Raw genomic sequence first — 23,435 nt, 5'->3', positions numbered from 1 at the left:
TTAATTACTACCGTAAATTGAGTAGCAAAAAGCGAGGAAATTCGTTGAGTGTATTCCACAGAAATTCTCTTAAATATAGCAACGTTCAGAGAGGTAAACGACCGAAATTGACTCATTTTTTACTTGAAATTTTACGGCGAGAGAAACAAGAGACTACGCGCCATTACAGCGCCAAGCTAAGAAAACTGAACAAACCCTCACAACTTCATAACACTCAATTGAATTTACTTACAGCGCTGACTTTCCAAACCTGCGTTGATTAATCGTCGGTGAAGTGTAAAAAAGGCAAAAGATTGACGATTACCGCTAATTTTTAGGCGTGAAATCTAGAAGCGGTCCGTACTCGGCGTCCGCATGGGTCTAAAATACTTCCACCTGTAGACCGTGTGGTCCCGCGGGATGGGCGTGTTTAAGACACGAATTGGCGAAATGACCAAACGGTACCACGGGTGAGAGTCAATGTGGTATACAGATGGGTTTTTGAAGCACAGTGTGTTCGTTCGATGGCGCAACAATCGCAATGACAACCATTTAATAAAAGAATATATAACTCAGTTTCGTTGCACCAACGCCCTTAACGGCGTTCTAGGATGGATATCTGGGAATCGTCATTAATTAAAGTTTGTTTTGGGCACGTGCGGGCCGCGGGGAGTATCGTTTGAAGGGAGTCTAGTACCAGCACGTCCCTGCCCAACATTTCGTCATTAGATCGATACCTCACATCCGTTAAAAGCAGGCCATGTGAATTCTCGTGACGGGAAGTCCGTGAATCACAGACTTCCGGTGTTGGACGCGGCCAGAGGTCGTGATTCTTGGTGCTGACCAAAAGGAGAGCGGCCTCCGAGAACGAGAATGGCCAGGATCTTGAACACCTGGTCTTCAAACTAGTTGTGCAGAAACCTTTTGAGGGGTGAGAGACTCTTGGAAACCTCTAACAAGTAGCTTCGTCAATGGAATAGTTGCCCAGGGAAAACTTAATGAGGCGTTCGATGACAGGCTTGTCATGGGGGTGGGAAAGTTAATATTTCTGAAAAGAATCTTTTTTGGAATAATGCACACACTTTATAAGCATTAAGAGTTGTAAACCAAGAGATTATTTCACACTTCGCTACAATGACAAATCTGTCAATAAGTTCTAAACACGATAAAGTGCAATTTAAAGAGAACACACAACGCATTGAAAATATAGCATGAGGTACTGACCGTGAAGTTTTACAAGCAACGGCAGGTTATAACTGCAGCATCGTCTGTTACTGTCACAACATGTTATTCAGTAGTGATCTCAATAATGACGAACGTATTTTGTTAGCATCAATGACAGGTAAGCCATCTTAAACTATTGATGATTCTTAGACAATCAGAATGATTGGTCCATTAGCTAAAGTAACTCATTATTTAGTATTTGTGCAAAACCTATTGTAGTTGATTCAGCTGTTTTAAGTAAATATAGTAGCTTCTCCTTTTATTCTACTTTTTAGTGCGTTATTGTCTAAAATGTTTGCCAATCTCGTCGTTGAGATCCTTAGTTCTTCTTCTTCTTGCCATCCTGTAGAATGAAATCAATTAGTAAAAACATCAGTGACAGAGGTTTCATTCATATATCGTAAATACTCTTTTTCTTTGGCCATCGTAGCTTAATAAGAAATAACACACAAACTGCGGGGATAAACATGACAGTAAAACGCATGTTGGAAAACAAATTCATTTAACTTGACGTTTCGTATGTTTCGACATACATCTTCAGAAGTGACCGTTTAGGATAGAAGTAACAACTAAATTTTACATTTAAGATAAGTAACTAATTAACAATAACAGTGACAGAAGCTGAGAAAAAGTTGCATATTACGTAAGAGATCAACCCTCCAAGTTAACTTTTTTCCTTAGTGGCCATTTGGCCACTGACTGTTCAGGTTTGGTCGCCAGTGAAAAATTTAAGTCGCCAAAATATATGCATAAATTAATAATTAATTAATAATAAATAATAATCTTATTATTATCTAACTGTATTGTTAATAACATTTTCCTTGAACCACCAAGTAAATTGAAGTCCCGTTCAGTGAAAGAACTACCTAATGTTGATTCAAATATGCTTTTATTGGAATGATTGATGATCAAATGAAATAGTTTCTGATCACAATGAAAATATTTGATGAAAATTAAGAACAAAAGTCGCTTCACAAAACACAGAAATATTTGTGTATATTATTTATAATTCACACAACAGGAGCAGTGTAAACGACACAGATTATACCAAGTTAAAATAAGATAGCCTCATTCGCAGCTGAATGGCGGAAAGTTTTCCAATGTTTATCAAGGCAGCATCAAATTCTTGCTGAGACCATAAAGTGAACACTATTTTTACCTTATCGCTTATGATCTTTTTTAAATGTTCAACCTCGTTTTCTGTTTGAATAAGCAAACGATATAAAACTTCATCTGAAAATTAAAGACTGTATTGAAATGGACAGAAAAGTTCACGCTCAAATTGTTTGTCGTTTTGAATTTAATATGCGAACCGCGGAACGCGAATACTCAACGCGAAAATACTTTCACAAGTTTTAGGGCAATCACTAAGACAGACATTTTTTCTTGATGAAATCTTTGACAATTTAAAAATAAACCCAGGTTCGTTCTCACAAGTGAAATTTATTTACAACTGCGAGCCGCTTTTCATCACAGTTTTTTTTTTATTTATAGAATCGCCCGTGCTTGTGTTATCAAGTTTGCTGTAAAGTCAAGTATTTTCGTGTCCACTGAAACAAAATACGTTTCTCAAATACATCTGGATGTTTCTCAAATATATTGTGGATCCTGTCACCATCGAGCTTTCCAAGCTTTTGCAATTCCTCTTCTTTTCGATGGCAAATGACCGCATTGCGTGCGTTGTCTCACGCTTCCAGGTAAAATTGTCACGTGCCAAAGTTCAGTCGAGTGGAACAAATTTCGTCGCGTCCCAAGCTCGACTGAATGCAATTCCTTGATCTCTGTTTACCGTGTAACATTTCATTTTATTCAGTCTCCATTTCTGTTGGTTAAAATCCCACAACAACTAGCTTTGCAAAGTGAATTCTTAATGCTCAGAACGTTTTTCTTTTCGCTCCGGATGATAGTCCGCTCAAGCTCCTGACGCATAGGTCACGTTAATTTTGGTCGCCGAGCTGGCGACTTACGTTCTACTTTAGTCGCCAGCTCCAAAATTCTAGTCGCCATGGCGACTAAAATGGTCGCAACTTGAAGGGTTGAAGATGCAAACTAATAAAGATAAAGCTTTTCGCTGCTAACATTATCGTTTAGGGTAGGTTTCAATTCCCTCATTAGTAGAGTCACCTTTATCTTGCAATGTGTATCTGACAGACCTTTTGCTAATATCTCAAAGTGGTCCCATTTTAAGTTGTGACCATTCATATAATAATATAAATAAAATAATACATTATAAATTAATATTTTAAGAGGAAGCCTCCGATCACCAACAGGTAGTTTTCAGGAGGGTCCTCTCAAAAATTAAAGTGTAAAATATACATTAAATGTCTAAAATAGAAAAGTAATAAAAGCTAAAAACTTGAGACTAAAGCTGAGGTTTTAAACTAGAATTAGGATTAACTGATTAAGAATACTACAACCAACTAAGGTTAAAAAAGGGTAAGTAAAAACTGTTTTAGTTTGTGTTCAAAAATCCTTTTCAGCATAAGTTTCTTCAGGGTTAAGGTTGATCAGGTTTGAAGCCGGTATGTTCAATTCAGTAATTTTATTTAACACAACTTTGTCCTTGAGGACAACTGCAAAAACTGTCACCTATTATATATTTATCTTAACTTGATTTCTAGAAGAATTCCAAATATTCCAAATTGTTGTTGGTCTTGCATTGTAATAATTTGTACGATACATTTTAAAAATATTTATACAATTTCTACATACGTACTTCTTTATTTTCACATTTCTATTTCCTCTATGTTGTGTCCCCAATTAGCAGCAATGCTAACTATCCCAGACACTTTAATTAAGGTTTTGCTGTTGTTGTGTTGTTGTTTCTAAAGTATCACATTAGTGGTACTTGAACAAGAGTCACAGAAATAAACACTCACCTTGTTTTGAGCAAGGATTATCATTAGCCTGCGGAAAATCTCAATGAAGTCCAAAAACAAATCCACCGAGTGCCTTAAAACAGAGAAATCATATTACCTGATATGCACAACATGCGTCAGCAAACAAAGAAGATTGAAACATAGGAAATGAGGGATGATGTGTTAGGCAAGTTATCTTACCAGACAAAGTCTTTGTCTCCTTGCTTGTGCTTGTGCACGATCAGCTGAGTGTCATAGAGCACAAAGCCACAGAACAACGCCAAACCACCATACAACTCAACCTAATTAATACAATACACATAAACTATCATGATTAATCTTCATTTTTAAAACCCAAGAAATAAAATTTATCCTTCTGCACGGCCAAACATGAATAAAAAAATGTATCAGGTGTCAACAGTTTTGACCGGATTGCTGTTGTTTAATAATCAACCAATGTCATCAGTTTTATGATCACTGATGTTTTTCTTGTCCAAAAGACTACTATGCACATTTGAGCAATTTGAAGACAAAAAAGTTACCATTAAGCTTTTGTAAGAACAACATTGCATTTCAGCTTAAGCACAAAGATAACAAAAGACAAACATGGCGCAGATACCGCCATTATTTTCATTTGCTCTGTGTGGGCGATATCTGTGCTATTTTTCTTCATAAATGACACTGTGTGTTGCAGATGTTAGTCTTTTGTCAGAAAGGTATGTTAGAAAAGTGAAGATGAAAAGGGCCCAGCAGTTTTTCAGGTTTTTCTTTGTTACAGAAATAGCCCAGTTAAGGGGGTCCTTCTTAACTACAGATTTAGAACAGTTGCTAAGGGATTGCTTAAACCAATATTTAGAAGAAAGCTATTTCGGAGCGTCTTGCAGTGCTAAATGGTGCATTTTATATGAGGGAACGTTTGCTCTGAAAAAAATCTGATTTCGCGAGCGAAACTATTGCCAAACTGCGTGTTAGAATTTTAAACACGGGCAAAGCCACTGTAGAAAGTCTGTTAATACAGGTGTTTATTACCTCATAACAACGTTAATTATAATGCGAGTTTCATGAAACCCATGCGAAGCACTAAGTACGTAGACATTCTTAATCTATTTACACTCATTCATATTTTCGGATTTAGATGCCTTTTAAGGTGGCTCAAAATAGTTTCCAGCACTCTCCAAGACGTACTGTAGATATAACCTCTCTGTAACCCAAAAACAAGCACGGTGACCCCCATTTCTGATTATCGAATTGTGATAAGCATGATAAGATGCAACATTCTACAAAGTTTACAAAAATTCTGTGGAGAGGGTTCAGAGCAACCCTGAATTTTCGAAAGAGTAAGGTGGCTCTGAACCCTCTCTAGATAATTTTTTCAAACTCTTTAAAACGTCGCATCTTATCATGCTTATCATAATTCGATAACACAAAATGGGGGTCGCCGAGCTTGTTTTTGAGTTGTGAGCGCTTAAAATTAAAGTTAAGGGTGTGTTTAACAGGTTGTATTGTTGCTATGGTAACCTGTTATATAAAAAGGATGACTGAAACTTGTTTACCAATGATTGGGCATTTGTGTGATACCATTATTGCAACATCACTTGTTAAATGGTGGTAGTTTCCATCCTTCAAAGTATAGCTGTTAGAAAAGTGCTGGAAACTGTTGCCAGTCTTTTAAGTTTTAGGATTTTTTCTATTCTGGTCAGGTGACTGGTCAAATGTGGCCATGATTTGAAAGTTTTGCAGGACTCTTCAATAGAACAAACTTGTGCAAAAAGCTTATCCTTAGGAGGTCGGATTTTCACAATATGACGGTTAGAAACCTTCCTTAGCAACTAATTCATGACCAATTGGTAGTTAAGAAGGACCCCCCTTAACTGCAGCAAATTCATATTTAGGAAAAAATTGATACTGCTGTAATGGCTTTCTCAGAAATAAGCCAATTTCCCGAGAACCACAAATTAGAAGTTCACAAAATTTACAAGAAAATACTTTAGAAAATATGTAAGTGGGTAGTCTAATTGTCCTTCAACAAGGGATAATTAAAAATGCTATTTCAAACTATTATAAAAATGGTGTTAACTCATGAGCATTGTTATAAATGATGATACAAATCTTCCGACTACATTACATGAAAATGAACAAAACCCAATTTTAAAAGCCTGTGTGTTTCCATTCTCGTTGCCATGGCAACTACATACACGTTAGATAAACTATCGAAACACTTAATAAGTCTGGGCTGTTAACTCCAAACGATCAAGGGTTGAAAAAAAGAATGAATACAACAACAACAGTAATAACATATCACAAATTAAAGTATTTGTTGAAGACACAGTTACTGTTTGCCACAATCATGACAAACAACATGGTTTCATGGTAAAAGGGAAAAGTATGAACCACATCTGTATTATTAATCTAGACTGAGTGGAATGCTACAGGTCTAATACTTTTAAAACTGTTTCTAAAATGCAATGCTAAATTAAGTTACCTTGAAAATGAATTGTGCTCCAATAAACAGATTGGCCAAGGAAAGGAAACACAGCATACTCAACAATGACATCAGAGTGCCTAAATAAAATAAAAGAGCTTGTTTTGTAAAATGTGTGTTCCAATTCAAGTCAAGAATTATCAGAAGCTAAGTCTACTACACCTTGCAAAATATTAAATGAGAAACTGGACTTGGAGTTCAACGCTTTCTCAACTGTTGGAGAGAGTCTTTGGAGAGTAGTCACGCAAGCCAAAAGAATGCTCAGTTGGTGGCAGATGTGGGTTTGAACACTTCAGGATGGTTGGCTTGAATGGAGCGCGGGAGGCTGGGGACTGCTAGTGTGCAATGTGCAAGGTGAGGGGCCAGTAGGATGAAAATCTTAGGGGAATGAAATAGTATAAAAACTTATTTTTACATTTCCTTAGCCTAACAGCCCTGGCCAAGACAGTACAATTTCCATTGTTTATATCCCTCAACTATGCTTCTGGCCATACATTTTCAACAGACATCGCAAATTAAAATTTAACGCAAGTTCCATGGCTCATGCATGGAAGAAATCCATAAGAAAATGTAAAGTTCATGAAGTAACAAAATACACCTTGACAGGAATTTGAGACAGGGCTAATACAAATTAAAGAGGGTCTGGATGGGGTTAACTGACAACTGACAAATTTGCAAAAAATATTAACTGACAACTATCAAATTGCTGAACATTTAACTGACAAATACTGATAAATAGACAAAATTTAACTGAAAACTGGCATTTGCACTCCCCATCCAGACCCCCAATAAAGACTAGCTAGATGTATTATTTTTCATGTGACAAGCATCTTGATGTGAATCATACAACCTTAAGGGACAAAAAAAGAAGTTAAACTCACAAAGTCCTACTTTATCTACATGAAGAATGCTAGCGACCATCATAACATCATTTTAAAAGTTCAGATCTGCATGTGTGAAACAGTTTTGCCAAATGAGTTCAGAAAGTGAAGCTAACTTCTGCTGTACAAAGTCAGAATGATGTCCAGGTTGTTTATTTTGTGTTTTGATCTAGAGGGTTACTGCTTTTTAGGTTGTAAACTGTAAAAATTATATATGTTTGTTTTCAAAAGACTGCTTTGAGAATTTTAAGGCACACAAGCACAGTAACTCTAAAATGGAAATTCTACTTCTTTAATTGGGGCTGCCAGCTTACAGAAAATATCTAATGATTGATATTCTTGCAAAGCTATCTGAAAACACAGATTAATCGTGGCACCATTGCGTAAAGTTAGATTATATCTCAGAAAGAACCTAGTAAATGACTTCTTTAACTGGCAAAGCCACCTACTCTTCTTGGGAATACATTTATTTAAAATGTTATTGAAAGAACTACATAGCTATAGAGGTCTCACCTCCAATGTAGAGAAATTTTCTTTCCTCTGCCCACAAGGCACTTAGAGTGAAACACACAAATATCAATGTGGTAGCAAAGAAGGCAGTGGGGATGATGCTGTTACAGAATAAGGAAAAAAAACAACATTCAGCAAAATATATCACTCCACAAACAATAACTATATACCTCCATCTCCTCCCTCTTGGCCACTTAGTTCAACTTGTCTGTGCTATCTTTGCCAAATTTAAGTGTAACAGCAATGATATATAAAACAACAATAATTTGTTACTACAGTGTTTTGTGTGTCATTGGGGTTAGCTATTAATATTCATTATATCAACACCCATGAAATACCAGGTGAACTTTTGTGCTAAAACATGATATCTTCACATGTGAAAATAACATTGTTTATTTTTTCCCAAGAGGGCATGCTAACGAATCCTGCAACTGATTGGTTCCTAGCGTGGTCCAGATTTTCCTATCTCTGACCACGGTCACGGTAATGGTGGGAAACGGCATGGGTGAAATTGTTGTGTTGGTCAATTTTCATGAGTGAACTAGGGGTAATGGTCAACCTTTGCCCTTTTTACACTTCCATAGATGATTAATCAATGAAAGTTTAGCTCTATTCACTTTTAAATGGCAAGGAAAGTCACTGTTTAAGTAAATTCAATTGAGAATTTTGAAGTTGCGAGAGTTTGTTTGGTTGTTTGTAGCTCAGCACTGTAATGGCGCGTAATCCTGTGTTTCTCTCACCGCACAATTTTAAGCAAAAAAGTCAATTGCAGTCGAGGTTACCTCTTTGATCGTTGCTATGTATTTAAGAGAACTTCTGTGGAATACACTTAACAAATTTCCTCGCTTTCTGCTACTCAATTTACGGTAAAAAAGTCAGATTTCAAGTGATTCGCAACAGCTGTTAGAAATTGTTTTTGTGGTACAACTTCAAACTTTGCTCGAAATTCACACCGGGAAAACAATTTTGGAGAACTAAACTGGTGAACTAGATGCAACTAACATAAAGTAGTTCAAAATTAATTTGTTCTTTAATACATTTTTTTTGTCTAGTATCTGAGTTACTCGCTCGTTCACTCGTAAGATTTTTTGCGATGGTTTGTACATGGCACGTAAGCCTATTCAATCACAAAGTTGCGTAAACAAACCTCCTTGTAAGCCAATTTACTGCACGAAAAAAAATAAATCTGTTATTTGTCAGCTTCGGGTCAGTCCATATAGTGAAAAACTGTGACCTTGGGCTTGAAAATGCTGCCCTTGGTCTGCAGCCTCAGGCAGCATTTTCAAGACCTCAGTCACAGTTTTTCACTATACAGACCTCCCAGCTGGCAAATAACATATATATCTTCACAGTGAAAAGATCACTGATGCTGAGCAAAAGTGAAATTGTTTGATATTTCTTTCATTTTGGTGTTTATATACAGTATTGTGCAAAAGTAACGCAAGTGAAATGCGCGAATTTCATTCTTTGTTCCTGCGACTTTTCGACGAAAGTTCGCACGAAAGTTCAAGTGAAATTTCACGGTGTATCGAGCGATAATTCACTTGAACAAAGGGTGATTTTTCTTCAAAGTTTCGTTAAGCTAAAGAAAATTCGTCAGCACAAACGAAAAAAAAAAAAATTTATGAGGGTTTTTCAACCTGAACACATGTGCATGCTCGCGAATCCAAGTGTTGTTTATTCCCATCCCAGTCCCCTCGCAGTTGTTTATTAAAGTTTCTCGAAAGTCCTGGACACTTTTTCGGGCCTGCAAAGCCATTTTAGATAATCTGTACCTAAAAACTGAGAGGTGTATATGCCTGAAACTTCTCGTATGAAGAGAACCTCTGTTCATATTAAGAATATGCGAATAAAACAGTGCTGTAATCATAGGGTTTGAGATTTTGCAATGGCTTTCCAGCCGAGTGCGAAAACTTCTCCGACCTTCGAGAAACAGGCCCCTGGCCCAAGTTGTTTGAAGGCTGGATGACGTTATCCACCTTTCGAATAACCCTGAACTGAGGTCACTGGGTGTTGCTTTAAGTCTTCAAACAGTTCACAATTATTACGCTTCGTTTTCGTTGCCTTAAGGTTACAGTATACCTTCAGATCGGCAATTTTCTTCAAATTTTGATTTTTGGTTCAAACTAATGGTCGAAGAGTAATCTCTAATTTCTGATAACAAAATTGAAAAAACCTAATATTGACAGAGAAATGGATGTTTTACGTCATGGCCGGAAGTAAAAGTTCCCTCTTGATTGACAGCCCTATAACATGTATGCAATCAACCGAGACTACTTTCGCGGGAATATTACCGATATGGATACCACGAATTGGCTGGCTACTCAGTTAATCAGCATTGTTAATCCAAGCATTTTTCGTATTAGATGTAATTCTATTAAGTTATAAGTAAACATGGACCACGGAAAACTCCGTTTACCAGTTCGAAAGAGCGAAGAATGAATAAAAATACATCAATGAGTGAAGAAGCGAAAGTTAGCCTTGCAGATGAAGCTACGGACGTATCAAGCGGGCAAAAAGGTCGAGTCAAGAGAAGAGAAAGGTTGTGTAAAATTTGGGAACTCGACAGCGATAACAGCAATGTTTACAGTGGCTCTTTTGTTGAGTTCGATACCGATGAATCGTCCAACTCATTGAGATCCATTGTAATATTATCCATGCACATTTGTTCTGCCGCGCTTTCTTTTGTTTGTTCTCGTCGCCCAGCTACTCTAATGTTCGTATCCTTTTTCGTCTTCCCCATTTTGCCAAACCAGCTTCAAGAAAAACCCAGCTGCAGAAAAATTATCTCTCCGCCTTGAGCGCATTGCGAAACGCAAGGTTTTTTTGCAGATTCACATGTAAATTTCACCGCGAGTTAATGGTAGTAAATTTTCCAAGCGCTGATTGGCTCAGTGATCTGAGAACCCAGTTGAAGGCGTTTGTGGGCGGAGTTTGTTTGCGAAGCAAGATATTTTTCTTAGCGCTGTTTTCTCGGATAAATTTTTTCACTTGAAGCAGACACTTTAAAGAGTTACAACTCAAACGGAATTTGTTTGTTTGCCCTCAAATTTGGACAGTAGCTAGATTAACATATAAAAAACAAAAACGTGTCTGCGAATAGTTTATTTCAAAATATTTTTTCTCCGAGAGCGATTTTTGTACGATCACTTCACATTTTTTTAATCCTATTTCGAAAATGTTCTGTAACTTTTTACTACAATTGAATATGGAAAAACGCAGACACGCTTTTTTAGTGCTTTTTGTCCTGAAACCAAGGAAAAAAATAAATTGGCGAAAAAAAAAATGCGCTTTGACTTGTAGCTTCCAAAAGGTGATTAGGACGCTTGCATTTGGTGACCGTGAAAAAATTGGCAATTCATTTTATTTCAAAATTTTTGGTATGGTTTGATAGCCAGCTCTGTAAGCTTTAATTTGATATAGGGGCTTAGGTATCTACAGCTTAAACCGGACGCACTACATCGCTTGGATGTGAGACACCCCTGAAGGTATACGGTAACCTTAATAAAAATCATTGGGACTCTAACTTATAGAGATAAACAAATATTGCTGATTGCATCAACAATCCGTTTCCAAAATTTATTACGAGTTATAACATTTATTATGAAAGTTCAAATATTGCTAGAGAACTGATGTGTGACCTTCTAATATTGCGAGATCTTGGGTGAACTGAGAATAAGCTGTCTGCTGCAGAGTCCAGCCTTGCTGTTGGCGAGATCTTCATAACGTAAACGAACTCACAGCAATCCCACATTTTGCTAGCGTCTTCTGAATCTGTTGGCTTATAGTCTCATCATTTTTTCGCATCTGTTGATCTATAAATGCTTTTGCATCCACAGACAACTTTGTTGGTCTTCCCAAGTGTGGTAGATTCACCATGGAGCCAGTAATTTTTAGTTTCTTGATGATTCGAGAGATGCTAGTGTGGCTTACTACTGCTTACTGGTAAACCTTTGTTCTTCGATGACCTGAATATTCCAGCTGGGTGGAGATCTCACTTGTGAAGGAGCTTGATTCGAGTTCTCGTATAATTTGAAAATTAAGGCATGATGACTGACCATCGAGGTGCTTTAAATATTAAATGTAAAGCGAATGAGCGAATGATTTCAGGTCTAAGTTATATAAACACGAACGGTCACTATGGCAGCAAACTGGCACGGAGACAGGGGTCTGGCGCGAGAAAAATCGCGTGGTTCTACATGCTGTTCTACATGGCATGTTGGCAAGTGTATAACATAGTGATTACGTACAATTGCATTTATTTATCGGAACTGTGGTGTTTTGGGGTTTTCCTTCCAAAATAACCAGGTGAGTTTCATAGCTAACATTTTGTCGAGCTGTGATGCTATTTCAGCAGATTAATGGTTTCTTTCGTACGCAATGATTGGAAAGGTCATTTGTATATTTCACTTAGCGAACTGTGTTTTGAAAATGCTCTTGGCCTATTGATAAACAATAGATCAAATTTTCGGGAGGAGCGCATTACCGTTCACAAAATCGTAGCGACTTTTCGTAAGGAGCAAATGATCACTTGAAAATTCGCGGTGACTCATGGCACAAAGCAAATTAGCATTCAAAACATCGTGCAGATCAAAACAATAGGTGTCACAAAAATGCGGGAAAATTTCATGGAAATATCGTTTCAAGCGAAATTTCTTCGAAAAGCCCCAAAAAGCAGAAATTTTGTCGAAATTCGTTTGCATTACTTTTGCACAATACTGAAGTACACAGAAGGTTAAATGGCTGCTTTGAAAGACAAATTTATCTCTCTCTTCTCAGGGAACTAGCAAGGGACAGCAACAGTACTATATCAATTATCAATGAAGCAGCTGGACAAAGTTCTGTTCACAGCCAGTCAATTTGTCCAGTGCCCAGCTCTCAATGAAACCCCTGATTGCATGTAAACACATCGCACGACAAAGCACAACACATGCAACATGCTGACCAAGGTAATTCATGCATGCATGATAGGAAATCGAGCAGTTGTGAGCAGAGATTCCCTCTCATCTTTCACAGGGCAGTAAGAGAAAAGAATCTCTGTACCTGCAGATTGCAAGTGGATATTACAAAAATATATTCCCTCCATCTACTCTTTATTTCAGAACCTAGCGTATACCTATGGTTACTTCATGTGAACAGCTGACTTTATTCATCCTTTTTACATTTTATCCCTTAAAAAGTACAGAGATTGCTTACCTTGCATCAATTTGTATCACAACATCCATGATAGGGCCGAGACCCAACCCTGAAATAATAACGTAACAAACTTAAGTTTTCGACCAAGAGCGGTTTTCAGTTGAGTATCAGAAGTAATCAGGCAATTACTTTGGTTTTGGTTTTACTATGGCTTGAGATTGGCTGAGTAATCTAACTGGTAAGTAATTGGTTTGGTTTTGGTTTTACGACACTCAATTGAGATTCCCTCTATTGTATCAATAAAAACCACTCATTAAGGCTAGGTTTTTCCTAGCTATACATTTTCATGTAACAATTTCCAAAGGATAATGCAAAACACCAGGGTGGGCACCTGAAAGGATGCGGTGGTGTGGATCTGCATAATTCACTAACATCCTCCACATAATGAGAGCTTTTTTTCCACACAAAACAGGGAAAGTGTTTCATGTTAGCGATAAAGCAGCTGCTTAACATCCCCACAAGCAAAGATTGATTATTTTGAAGTAGTTTTTCTCCTAAAACAGCATTGAAAACACCCCATTTCGTTCATGATGAATTTTTAACCTCCAGGGGTTCCATTCATTTTTTGATGAGCAGCCTGGAAACTAGTTTTTCATCCTTCCAAGTAAGGCCTGGTTACTAAGTTACATTGACCTTGGTATAGACCATTTCTTTTTGATTATCAAGGTTTCTATCTACATGTATCTGTCTGCTGTGTTTTACCACATTATACTAACATATGGCTTTATTTCTTAAAAATACTCACCTGTGAAAAATGCAAATCCCATAAGGATACCTGAAAAAGAAAAGAAAAGGTTTAGATTTGTGAACAATAGAGACACCTAAGTAGTTCATGGGTTTTTTACACTTACCCATTCTCTTAGCCTGGTTCTTTCCATCATGGCGAGTCATGGCCAGTGCAATGAAAAAGCCAATGGAGACAATGGCTGACAAAAATCCACCCTTTAACAAGTAACAAAGTCAATAAAATTAATGTTTATAAATTGTCTGCACATTTTTTGTTAGTAAGTAATTCTTACTAATGAGTAACAAAGTCAATAAAATTAATGTTTATAAATTGTCTGCACATTTTTTGTTAGTAAGTAATTCTTACTAACAAGTAACAAAGTCAATAAAATTGATGTTTATAAATTGTCTGCACATTTTTTGTTAGTAAGTAATTCTTGCAAATTTTATACAATTAGGATTTTTTCGCACACTCTAAACAAGGACACAGTGAGCACCCACAACAACTAAGCTGAGCAAAAATAAGGACTGTGGTTTGTATTCAAGCTCATGGGTTTCTAGAAACAACAAAACAACGTAAAGCTTGGTTTTCACTAGCCACACATGCTCAAGCTGTGCTTGTCTGAGATATGCAAAGCCAAAAAGATCCATTTGGCGTAACATTTTCAGATGTTATTATTACCATTTTAGAATTCAGTGATATAGCTAAGAGCTGGTTTCCACCTAATTTCACTGGCTGAAAGAGGGCCTACATTTCACTTGAAAACAAGGCCTTGGGGTAGCTTTTAAGGTGAAAATGCTGGAAAAGTAATAATGATCTAGCTCAGTTATTTTTCTTAGCTACATCCCGGTATTAGAGTTGAGACATAAACTTGTGCACATCTCAGTAGAGCAAACACCAGGCAATCCCATGATTTATCAAACTGGTTACTCAACTCATTGCAGGTAAAAAACAAAGATTTCAAAATAAAAACTCACTTGATTCACAAAAAGAGACTGTTTCAAAACAACAAGTTGGCCCCATTTTCTCAAATTGTGATGTTTATTTCTGACTGTATGACAAGCCAGTGAGGTTGCTTTCCCCAATGAAAGACATCTTCACTTTGCATTTATTGAATGAAAAATCACCAGTAAATGCAGGGAATCCCTTGACTTATTAAACTGGTTACTCAACTCATTGCAGGCAGGTATTCTAATGATCACTTTCAAAGGTGTTTTAACAATAAAACTCTTCAATAATGCAAGTGTTCAGAGTTCAAGATAAATGAGAACTGAAAAGATGCTAAAAAAAGCAGAAATGAATCAAGATCGTTGATTTTGTCATGGTACAATATTATTATGTATGTGATAGGAAAGATACCAGTGGAAGTCACCTCAATCCTTTCACCACAATGAACCTGATTCATCTGCAGCCCTTTTTCATGACAAAAACTCAAACAATCTTAATATTGAAACTTGTTTTCCTGAACTTGCTTAATTGAAATAATAATAATATTAGAGTTGATTTGGATTATTATCTAGTTCAAGTAAGTAGAACTGCAAGCCAAACATGATACTACAATCCAACAAGTACCAATGGAATGAAAAGCATTAGGTAACATTGCCTACATGTACATGAAATTCCAAAGAAACTCATCTTGAATGAACAAGTTTTCAATAAACTCTTGTGAGTAAAGTGTTCAGTGAGCTCCAACAAAATCACTTTTGTGTGCTAAAAATGCAGCAGAATGCAACTCAAGGCACACAGATTTTCAACATTTTCCAGGGCCAGTACCCCATTTCCCCCCTGCAGGAGGGGGTAACCCACTGTGGCTCTCTTACCCACATAGCTGCCTTTATTTTGAATTTTTTTTTGCCTGCAATGAGTTGAGTTAATAAGTCACGGGATTCCCTGCACTTACTGGTGATTTTTCATTCAATAAATGCAAAGTGACGATGTCTTTCATTGGGGAAAGCAACCTCACTGGCTTGTCGTACAGTCAGAAATAAACATCACAATTTGAGAAAATGGGGCCAACTTGTCAATTACAGGATATGGCTGTTCTTATGTACAAGACAAAAAACAACATTTGTGCGAAATATATTGCAGACCTCTTCCATATGACAGACACCAAGTATTCACTGAGAAACAAGGAGTTCCCCATGCCAAGATTTAACATGACTACATATGGCAAGCATTCCATCAGATACATTGGCCCAAAGTTATGGAGTCTATTACCCAAAAATATAAGAAACCTTCCTGCATTATCTGTATTTAGGCAGCATATTAGAAAGTTTGATTTAAATTCCTTACTGGCTAATGCTCATTGTTCTGACTGTATTTTATGTCGTACATGATAGACACTTTAGTATTTTATTAAGTCTATATGACTTTGTAAATAGTTCTAAGCCACACTCGACAATCGTGCAGATGTAAATAATCTCATTAATTTCATACTCATTTTATCAATTGTAAATAGTTTTATTGATTTTAATTTAATTATAGTGTCCCCATTTAGTGGTTATTTACTGCTATTTTAGTTTGACACTTAAATAAAGGTATTCATTCATTCATTCAATACATTTGGAGCACTTTTGACCTCAATGAGTAACATTTCAAGATGAAGAAGCATGTGGATGTGTAGATTAGGTCAATTTTTGGTAAATTCTGTATAATAATATTACAAGCTGATTGTTTTATCGTTGCGTTCAAAACTGGAACAGCCCATAATATTTATTTAGCTATTTGCCTTTCTGACCTGTCAACAGTGGCAATAAAGGACAGCATAGTCTGCATGTTGCAGTTTGAATGACAGCAGACTGCCCACCAAAATTAGCTCTTACTTTGAAGTTTGAAAGGTAAATATAATAGCCACACTGTTTACTTTTTCACCTGTTCATTCATTTCCTCAGAAAGATCAGATCATGATTACGCTGGTGAAACAAAACTGCGTATTACAGCGATTAACAATTACATGCCACCTTCAGTGCAAAAACGTCTTTACAAAACCTAAGTTTTGGTGGACGTCAATCATCTCCACCTCCTTGACGATTTACCTGAAAAAAAAAGACTGAAACCTTGCAGCTGTCCACTTGTAAAAATTATTTAAAGTAAAATTTTTGCTTTCGGCATCTACTGCTAGCTCAGTAAATATATTGGCAATAAATATTCCTTGAAATCTATAAATGAAGACATTTGTCGGATTTTTCAACGGCTGTTTGCATGCATGAATGACCCCGAGATCAAGCAAACTGCACGCGAGCAAACAAATTATTTCTGCACGTATTTCTCTTGGGGCTACAGACTGAACAACACTAAACCTATAAAACTTATAACTCGTTACCTTACAAAATTGTAAGGTTTAAAAGAAATTTAAGTCTTGTTCAGTTCGTAGCCCCATAATAAATACGTGCAGAAATAATTTGTTCATGTGTAGATTTGCTTGATCTTGGGGTCATTCATGCATGCGAATGGCTGTTGAGAAACCCAACCCGCCCATCTTCATTTATAAATATCAAGGAATATTTAATGCCAGTGTGTTTAGTGAGCTAGCCAAGCATACTGAAACTAAAACGAAAATTTTTACGAGTGGACCGCTGCAAGCTTTAAGCCTTTGTTGTAAATTTTGGATACAGTTGGTGAGGAGGTGGAGATGATTGACGTCCCCCAAAACTTAGGTTTTGTCTAGATGCTTTTGCGCTGAAGGTCGCGTGCGATTGATAACCGCTGTAATTTATAACAAAAAGTATCCTGCAAAAATGCTTGAAGTAGCCAGTGACTTGTGTTGGGTGCTGGCTTATTTTAAAAATGCTGACAACAAAATGTTACTTCTTATTTAGTATATAAATAGTTCTAAACACTGTCTTCTTTCTTGTTATGTAGACTCTTGAAGAACAGTTCATACCTTCAATATATCAGTAAAAAGATGGACTCCACTTCCCAGTCCTGCAGCCAGCATAGAGGCTGACAAGCAAGCATACACATTCTTCAAGTGATGACGGGTAGACTGGTCACTGTACACAGGGAACAAAAATATATCAACAAGTGCTACATGTATTACATTATTCATAACCAAAGGTGTTAGAGTAAGTTATAATTATTTAATGTTGAACTATTCAGTGGAATGGTTTAAACACTATATGATTATAAACTATAAATTTACCAATAAATTATATTCATAAATTTCAGTTCATTGACACTAACTGAACACTGAAACTGACTTTAAACCAAGATTTGAATGGCGAGCATCCAAAATGTGCTATAGGGTTTGCTCAAATAAACCATTTAAAATGCAACATGTCATTAAAATAAAAACAATTTTCTTTAAAAAGTGGGCATCCACAGGATGCCTGGACATCCATCTGGCTAAAAACCTGTATCGAAATGGTTTCAGGGGCATAGCCAGGATTTTTCAAAGAGGGGGATACTCACCACTTTAACATGTAATTTTTACCACCTGTTGTAGGTTGTTTGCTTACGAAAGGCTTACAAAAGGGAGGTCAAGGGCACCCCAGGACCCCCCTAGCTACACCCCTGTCCTATGAAATTATGCAACAGCACACAATTTTGACTTTCCAGTGACATAAATATTTCCCTCTATGTTATAAACAAGTAATCCCATAATTCTTCATAACATTAAGACTTGCCCAATTGCGCAGCAATGAGGGCCATTTCTCCAACTTTCAAAAACACAATTACCCATATGAATTACCCAATATGAATTAACCCAATCAGGCAACTGGGTTTGATAAACTTGATTATTAATCGATGGTTAGAGTTAGTCTGATTGGTTATGCCACAGGTCGCCCAGAAGTTGAATACTATTAATACGCGACATTAAACTGTTGGCGATTTAGCCATTTATAAGGCAATGTAAGAGAATGCTTTGAAAATTGCCTTAAATGCTAAGTGTAGAAAATAATTTAAATAAAAGTAGCTTATGTTATGTTTGTATTGCGTTATTGCGATGTTGCTGTGTTTGTTTCGGAGGTTTTGAGCCACTTGGCAAGTTTTACTTTCAATATTTTTTTCAATATTTCAGTTTTACAATTTGCGAAGCATTCTCATACATTGTCTTAAAAATCACTAAAATTGTAGCACAATTGCCAACAGACTAATGTCATGTATTAATACTATTCAACATCTGGGCCACCTGTGGTTATGCCAGGACTGCAAGCATGAAAGTTTGAAGGATATAGCTTGGCTAGAAGACTCTCAGTTAGTTTTTCTCATTTTCCATACATTTGTCTGTAATGTTTTTCCCACAAACCGTGTCTAGACATCCGTCTTTACATGCAAATGTATGGAAAACAAGAAGATCTTTTAGATCTTATAAGTTCCACGCTTTCAAAAATTAATTTAACTGTTTTCTTAGCTCTACAGTCGCAATGCAGTGCACATTCCAAAGCAGTCCTTGATGATAAATTGATTACTGTAGACACCACATCACTTGATCAACACAAACTGTATTATTGCACCATCAGTCGTAGCTATTGTGAAATCTCCCATGACGTATTAGTCTTAATCTGGAACTTTCTTTGGGATATGTATGGGCATGAAGATACGAACACTATTAACAACAGCTTTCTTTCTTAAAAGTCATGATTAAATTTAATTGTTTTTTTCCTTGAGTAAAGGGCTAGCAAAGAAGTCACATGAGTCACATAATTCAAGAATTACGTTATCCATGGGAAATAAACTTGCAAAGTAAACGCGATCTTATTTGTCATGTAGCAAAAGTGAAAGATGCAACATCGGCGCATTCCATGGCCGACATAATACCTTTTTTTAGCCCATTTATTATTCCCTTTGAATCCAACGCTTCGATAAAACCAAAAGAAAATATATTTTACGCACAATAAAGAAAACAACATATTTTGACAAGCCCGTAGGGCGAGTCAAAATACAAATGAGTAAATATTTAAAGTGCACCTAAACCCCAAAATTTTTTTTCGCTAAAATGAATCCACTTGTTATTTGAAGCATTTGGGCGAAAAAATTTGAATTTGGATGAATCCTCGATTTTCTATGCCCTTTCAAAGTCGCGCCTGAAGTGTTACACGACTGCGTTTCAGGGAGTCTGGGGTGACGGTTGCTGATGACGTCTACCCAAGCACCAAACACAATGGCACCTCAGTCAGCTCTCTGTATTATTTTGCTCGAGAAAATGGAAAACAAAACTAATCGTTCCAAGATATTTTGGGACTAAAATGTCCAAGTTTTGTTTCAAAATCATTTCTTTTTCGTCGCTGGAGTCAGAGTTAGGTTTCGATTCGGAAGACACCAAAATAAACTTCGATCGAACGCGTTCGACAACTATGAACTCACTGCTTAGAGCTTTGAGAACAATTTGCAATATTTCAAGCGATGACGGGGAAGACTTCTTTGCGGACGAGTTGCTTGTATATTAGGAATGGAAAGCTAGATACGAAGTGGAGGAACAGGCAAACGAAAAGCAGGAAAGAAAACTCAAGGACTGCTTTGGATGGTAATTTCGTCACCTAAACACAAGACTCCCACGCGTGTTTATAACCCGTTTACATTTGTCCTTAGCGAGAATGTATTTTGTCAAGGTATGGCTGTGCTATTAAATCCAGTTTGTGTTTTACTCTCTGGAATGCTTCATGTCTGTAAGAGCGACATAAGGGTTGCAGTTTTCGAGACTTCATGACCTTCAAAACACTGGCTTCGATCGATTGAAAATCGTAGAATTGTTTAGACCTGTATTTTTGAAGCTACGGGAAGCAAGGCGGAAGGAAACATTTCATGCAATTACCGATTTCACATTGCCACACGTTGTAAGTCATACTGGCTCCAAATAACCAGTGTAAATTTTTTTTAAAGTTTGCAGTGAAATTCGTCAGATAAGCGAAAAGGATGTGTTCCCTAAGCGGTCCACAGATAATGTTACGCGGTCATATTTTTGACACTAATGTATAGAGTGTTGGTCGCACTACTGATTTCCAAACCTTCGAAAAAACTCTGTGAGTGTAACAGTTTTGTTATCATGTAATTCTAAAGGATTAATCTTCGACTTTTATCTAAATTGAAAGAGAAATAAGTGTTGGTTGGCGGTGAACAGTTGCGACCTATTTACATGTCAGTATATTTGATATAGGTTGTCAATAGTATTTCGACAAATTGCTGGTTGGCTTTCAGCAGAAAATATTGAAAATAACGTTTGAAAGTCTGCAGAACAAATTCCAGTGAGAGTTCTTCAATGGTTCTCACAGACTCCGAGTTCGTTTGTTTCGGTTCGACAGAATCAACCATCGTTTATGTCTTTATTGTACCATTGACCGATCATCGCCAGTAAATTGTACAGTATATCTTGTTTTAGATCTGGGATATTACTGCAACAACCGATTGCACTTCTGGAAGGCGTTTCTGCGCACTTTTTGAATGTGTATTGCACCATCCTGAAGGAAATGAGAGGACATGAGATATTCGACCTTCCTGGGTAGACGTCACAACAGCCGCTGGACCCATTCTCCTCAAACTCGGTCATGAAACAAAATGGCAGTGTTTTGGGGCTATTTTCGAGATTTCGTCAGGGCACAGAAAATCGAAGATTGAACCGAATCCAAAACTTTTTTCGCAGAAGTATTTCAAATAACATGTAGATTCGTTTTAGCAAAAAAAAAAAATTGGGGTTTAGGTGCACTTTAAAGCAATACTACGTACCAAAACATCTAATAAGAGATTTATTATCCAACTGCTGTAGTCAATAAATTTATCAATAACAGAGGGAGAGTGTGACAGCTTTGCAGGCTCGCACCAACCCTTACGGCAAACAGGTTTTCTATTGTACAAATAACTGTACAATATCGCTGTATGTTTGTACTGTTATTTGGACGGTATCCGCTACAGTTGGATAATAACATCTTCTATCTAATATTTTAACGTTGCGATTCACAAATTGTGTAAAATTCAATTTTGGAAAAAAGTTCTTTGCCATCAGATTACCATACAAACACTGTAATTTCTGACTGCTTTGCCTACCCATCAGGATGATGTCGAAAACCATGATAAGGTCTATTATTACCTATACCCTCACTGAACAGAGCTCCAGACCGATTCTCTCTTATTATAGGGCTTAAGCTTAAATACTTATGCAGACTTATGTGAGTTTAATTTACAATTTTACATGGCAAAGGTTGCCCATCCCGCCATCGTGGGCTGGTGCAAGTGAATTATCATTGACGATTTCCAAATCCAAGATATGTAAAAGCTACTGTTTGTGACATTTCAAGAAGTAGTAACGCGCCAAGATTGAGTCTTGATATCCGAAAAAGAAATAAATGCAAAACTAATTTTTTGAACACCTGTTCAACACCTACAAACTTAATGTACCTACATTTCCTACTTCACGCCGACGGGTTTCTCAATTAACAGACAAATTTATTCCCCAAAACGACTATAGTATGTTAAAAATATGCGAAGCTTATTGCTGATGTGTTCATGACTTCATAATAATATAAAAGACTGCAATATTTAGCGAATATAACCCTGCATAGGTTTCGCAAAGAAAGCTACAAAACCAGTGGTACTCACAGTTTCGAAAAATCCTTCAAAGCACCGATTGAGAAAGGTCTTTTACCAAACAAACTATCCATCTTGGTTTCTCGATATGGAATCTTTCTTTAATTCCTGTTCTAGCCCTGTAAACAGGTAAGTAGGAACGAACGAACTATTATTTTAACCTGTCGTCACAAAGCGAAAATACAAACAGGAACAAGATGTCGGGTCGATGTCGTGCAAAGATATCATTGGTGTTCGGAAAGAGCTTCGTGAGTATTCGGATCACCCGACTGAGGCCCCTCTTGGGGGGCTGGGAACAATCCGGTAATTATTAATTATTTCTAGATTTAGCCAAGCTTAAAAGCGGAGCGGAGCTCCTGAGACCCAGGATTGGCGAGAATTTTGATTTGAGTTTTGTAAATTTGCGGTGAGGTTTTCCGTTTACATGTATATTGTTTGGCCCTCTCTTTTGAGTTTAAATAACCTCAAGCTACACAAAACGTAAGCAGTGAAAAACATTTCTATACAAGAAAAGTTTATTCTTCGATTAACTTAGTAACAGACCGCAACACGAAATCATAGTTAGTAACTATGACGAAACTTCGACTTATAACATGAGATCTCGACTTACAACACGAGATCGGAAATGTCACAACTGACAAAGTTCGACTTTTACCCTTTTATCTGTATCTTTGGGTCAGTTCTATGACTTCTCTGGGTGGATTTTCAAGGAACGTAAGGTGGCAGTTTTTTTTACTTCCTTCGTGTTGTTTTGTTTCAGTTTTGGAGCGCCTAATGCAGTATTTCCATTCCATATCCCAGCTCTTGGAGTGACACATCGTGGTAGAGATTCATTAATAAAACAATATTTTGATCTCGGTTTGAACTATGTAGAAATGATAATCATGTCCTTTCTACTATTGACTCATGGCTGATAAGTATAAGTCTCAGGCAATTATCGACAAGTAAAGAGGATTCTACAGAGGAAAGGCCTTACAATGCGGCAAAACTATAGCGATCCCGCTGAAGTGGTTGCTTCCGTTGAAAGAGAGCTCCAGGGAAGTGGAAGCTTAATTAGT

General features: G+C 36.9%; 1 protein-coding gene across 1 annotated transcript; it reads right to left on the bottom strand.

The window, feature by feature from the left end:
- Positions 1–532: 532 nt before the first annotated feature.
- On the bottom strand, positions 533–22,603 carry LOC145469994 (putative Bax inhibitor 1). The gene is made up of 10 exons (XM_081453822.1): positions 22,390–22,603; positions 17,741–17,849; positions 13,982–14,072; positions 13,876–13,905; positions 13,131–13,179; positions 7,938–8,035; positions 6,544–6,623; positions 4,263–4,363; positions 4,083–4,155; positions 533–1,546 (listed from the first exon to the last, which is right to left on the bottom strand). Exons 1-10 carry the CDS (start codon positions 22,449–22,451, stop codon positions 1,523–1,525), a joined length of 717 nt encoding a protein of 238 aa, XP_081309948.1. The 5' UTR covers positions 22,452–22,603; the 3' UTR covers positions 533–1,522.
- Positions 22,604–23,435: the final 832 nt, after the last annotated feature.

The sequence above is a fragment of the Orbicella franksi genome, chromosome 15 (assembly GCF_964199315.1).
Source record: "Orbicella franksi chromosome 15, jaOrbFran1.1, whole genome shotgun sequence".
NCBI lineage: Eukaryota > Metazoa > Cnidaria > Anthozoa > Scleractinia > Merulinidae > Orbicella > Orbicella franksi.
The sequence above is the reverse complement of the archived record's forward strand: the minus strand, read 5'-3'. Positions and strand labels throughout refer to the sequence as shown.

Coding starts and splice junctions, on each gene's coding strand:
- LOC145469994 (XM_081453822.1), bottom strand. CDS start 22,451: ATGGATAGTTTGTTTGGTAAAAGACCTTTCTCAATCGGTGCTTTGAAG. Junction 4,364..6,543: donor GAGCACAATTCATTTTCAAG/GTAACTTAATTT, acceptor TGTATTAATTAG/GTTGAGTTGTATGGTGGTTT. Junction 4,156..4,262: donor GGAGACAAAGACTTTGTCTG/GTAAGATAACTT, acceptor CTCTGTTTTAAG/GCACTCGGTGGATTTGTTTT.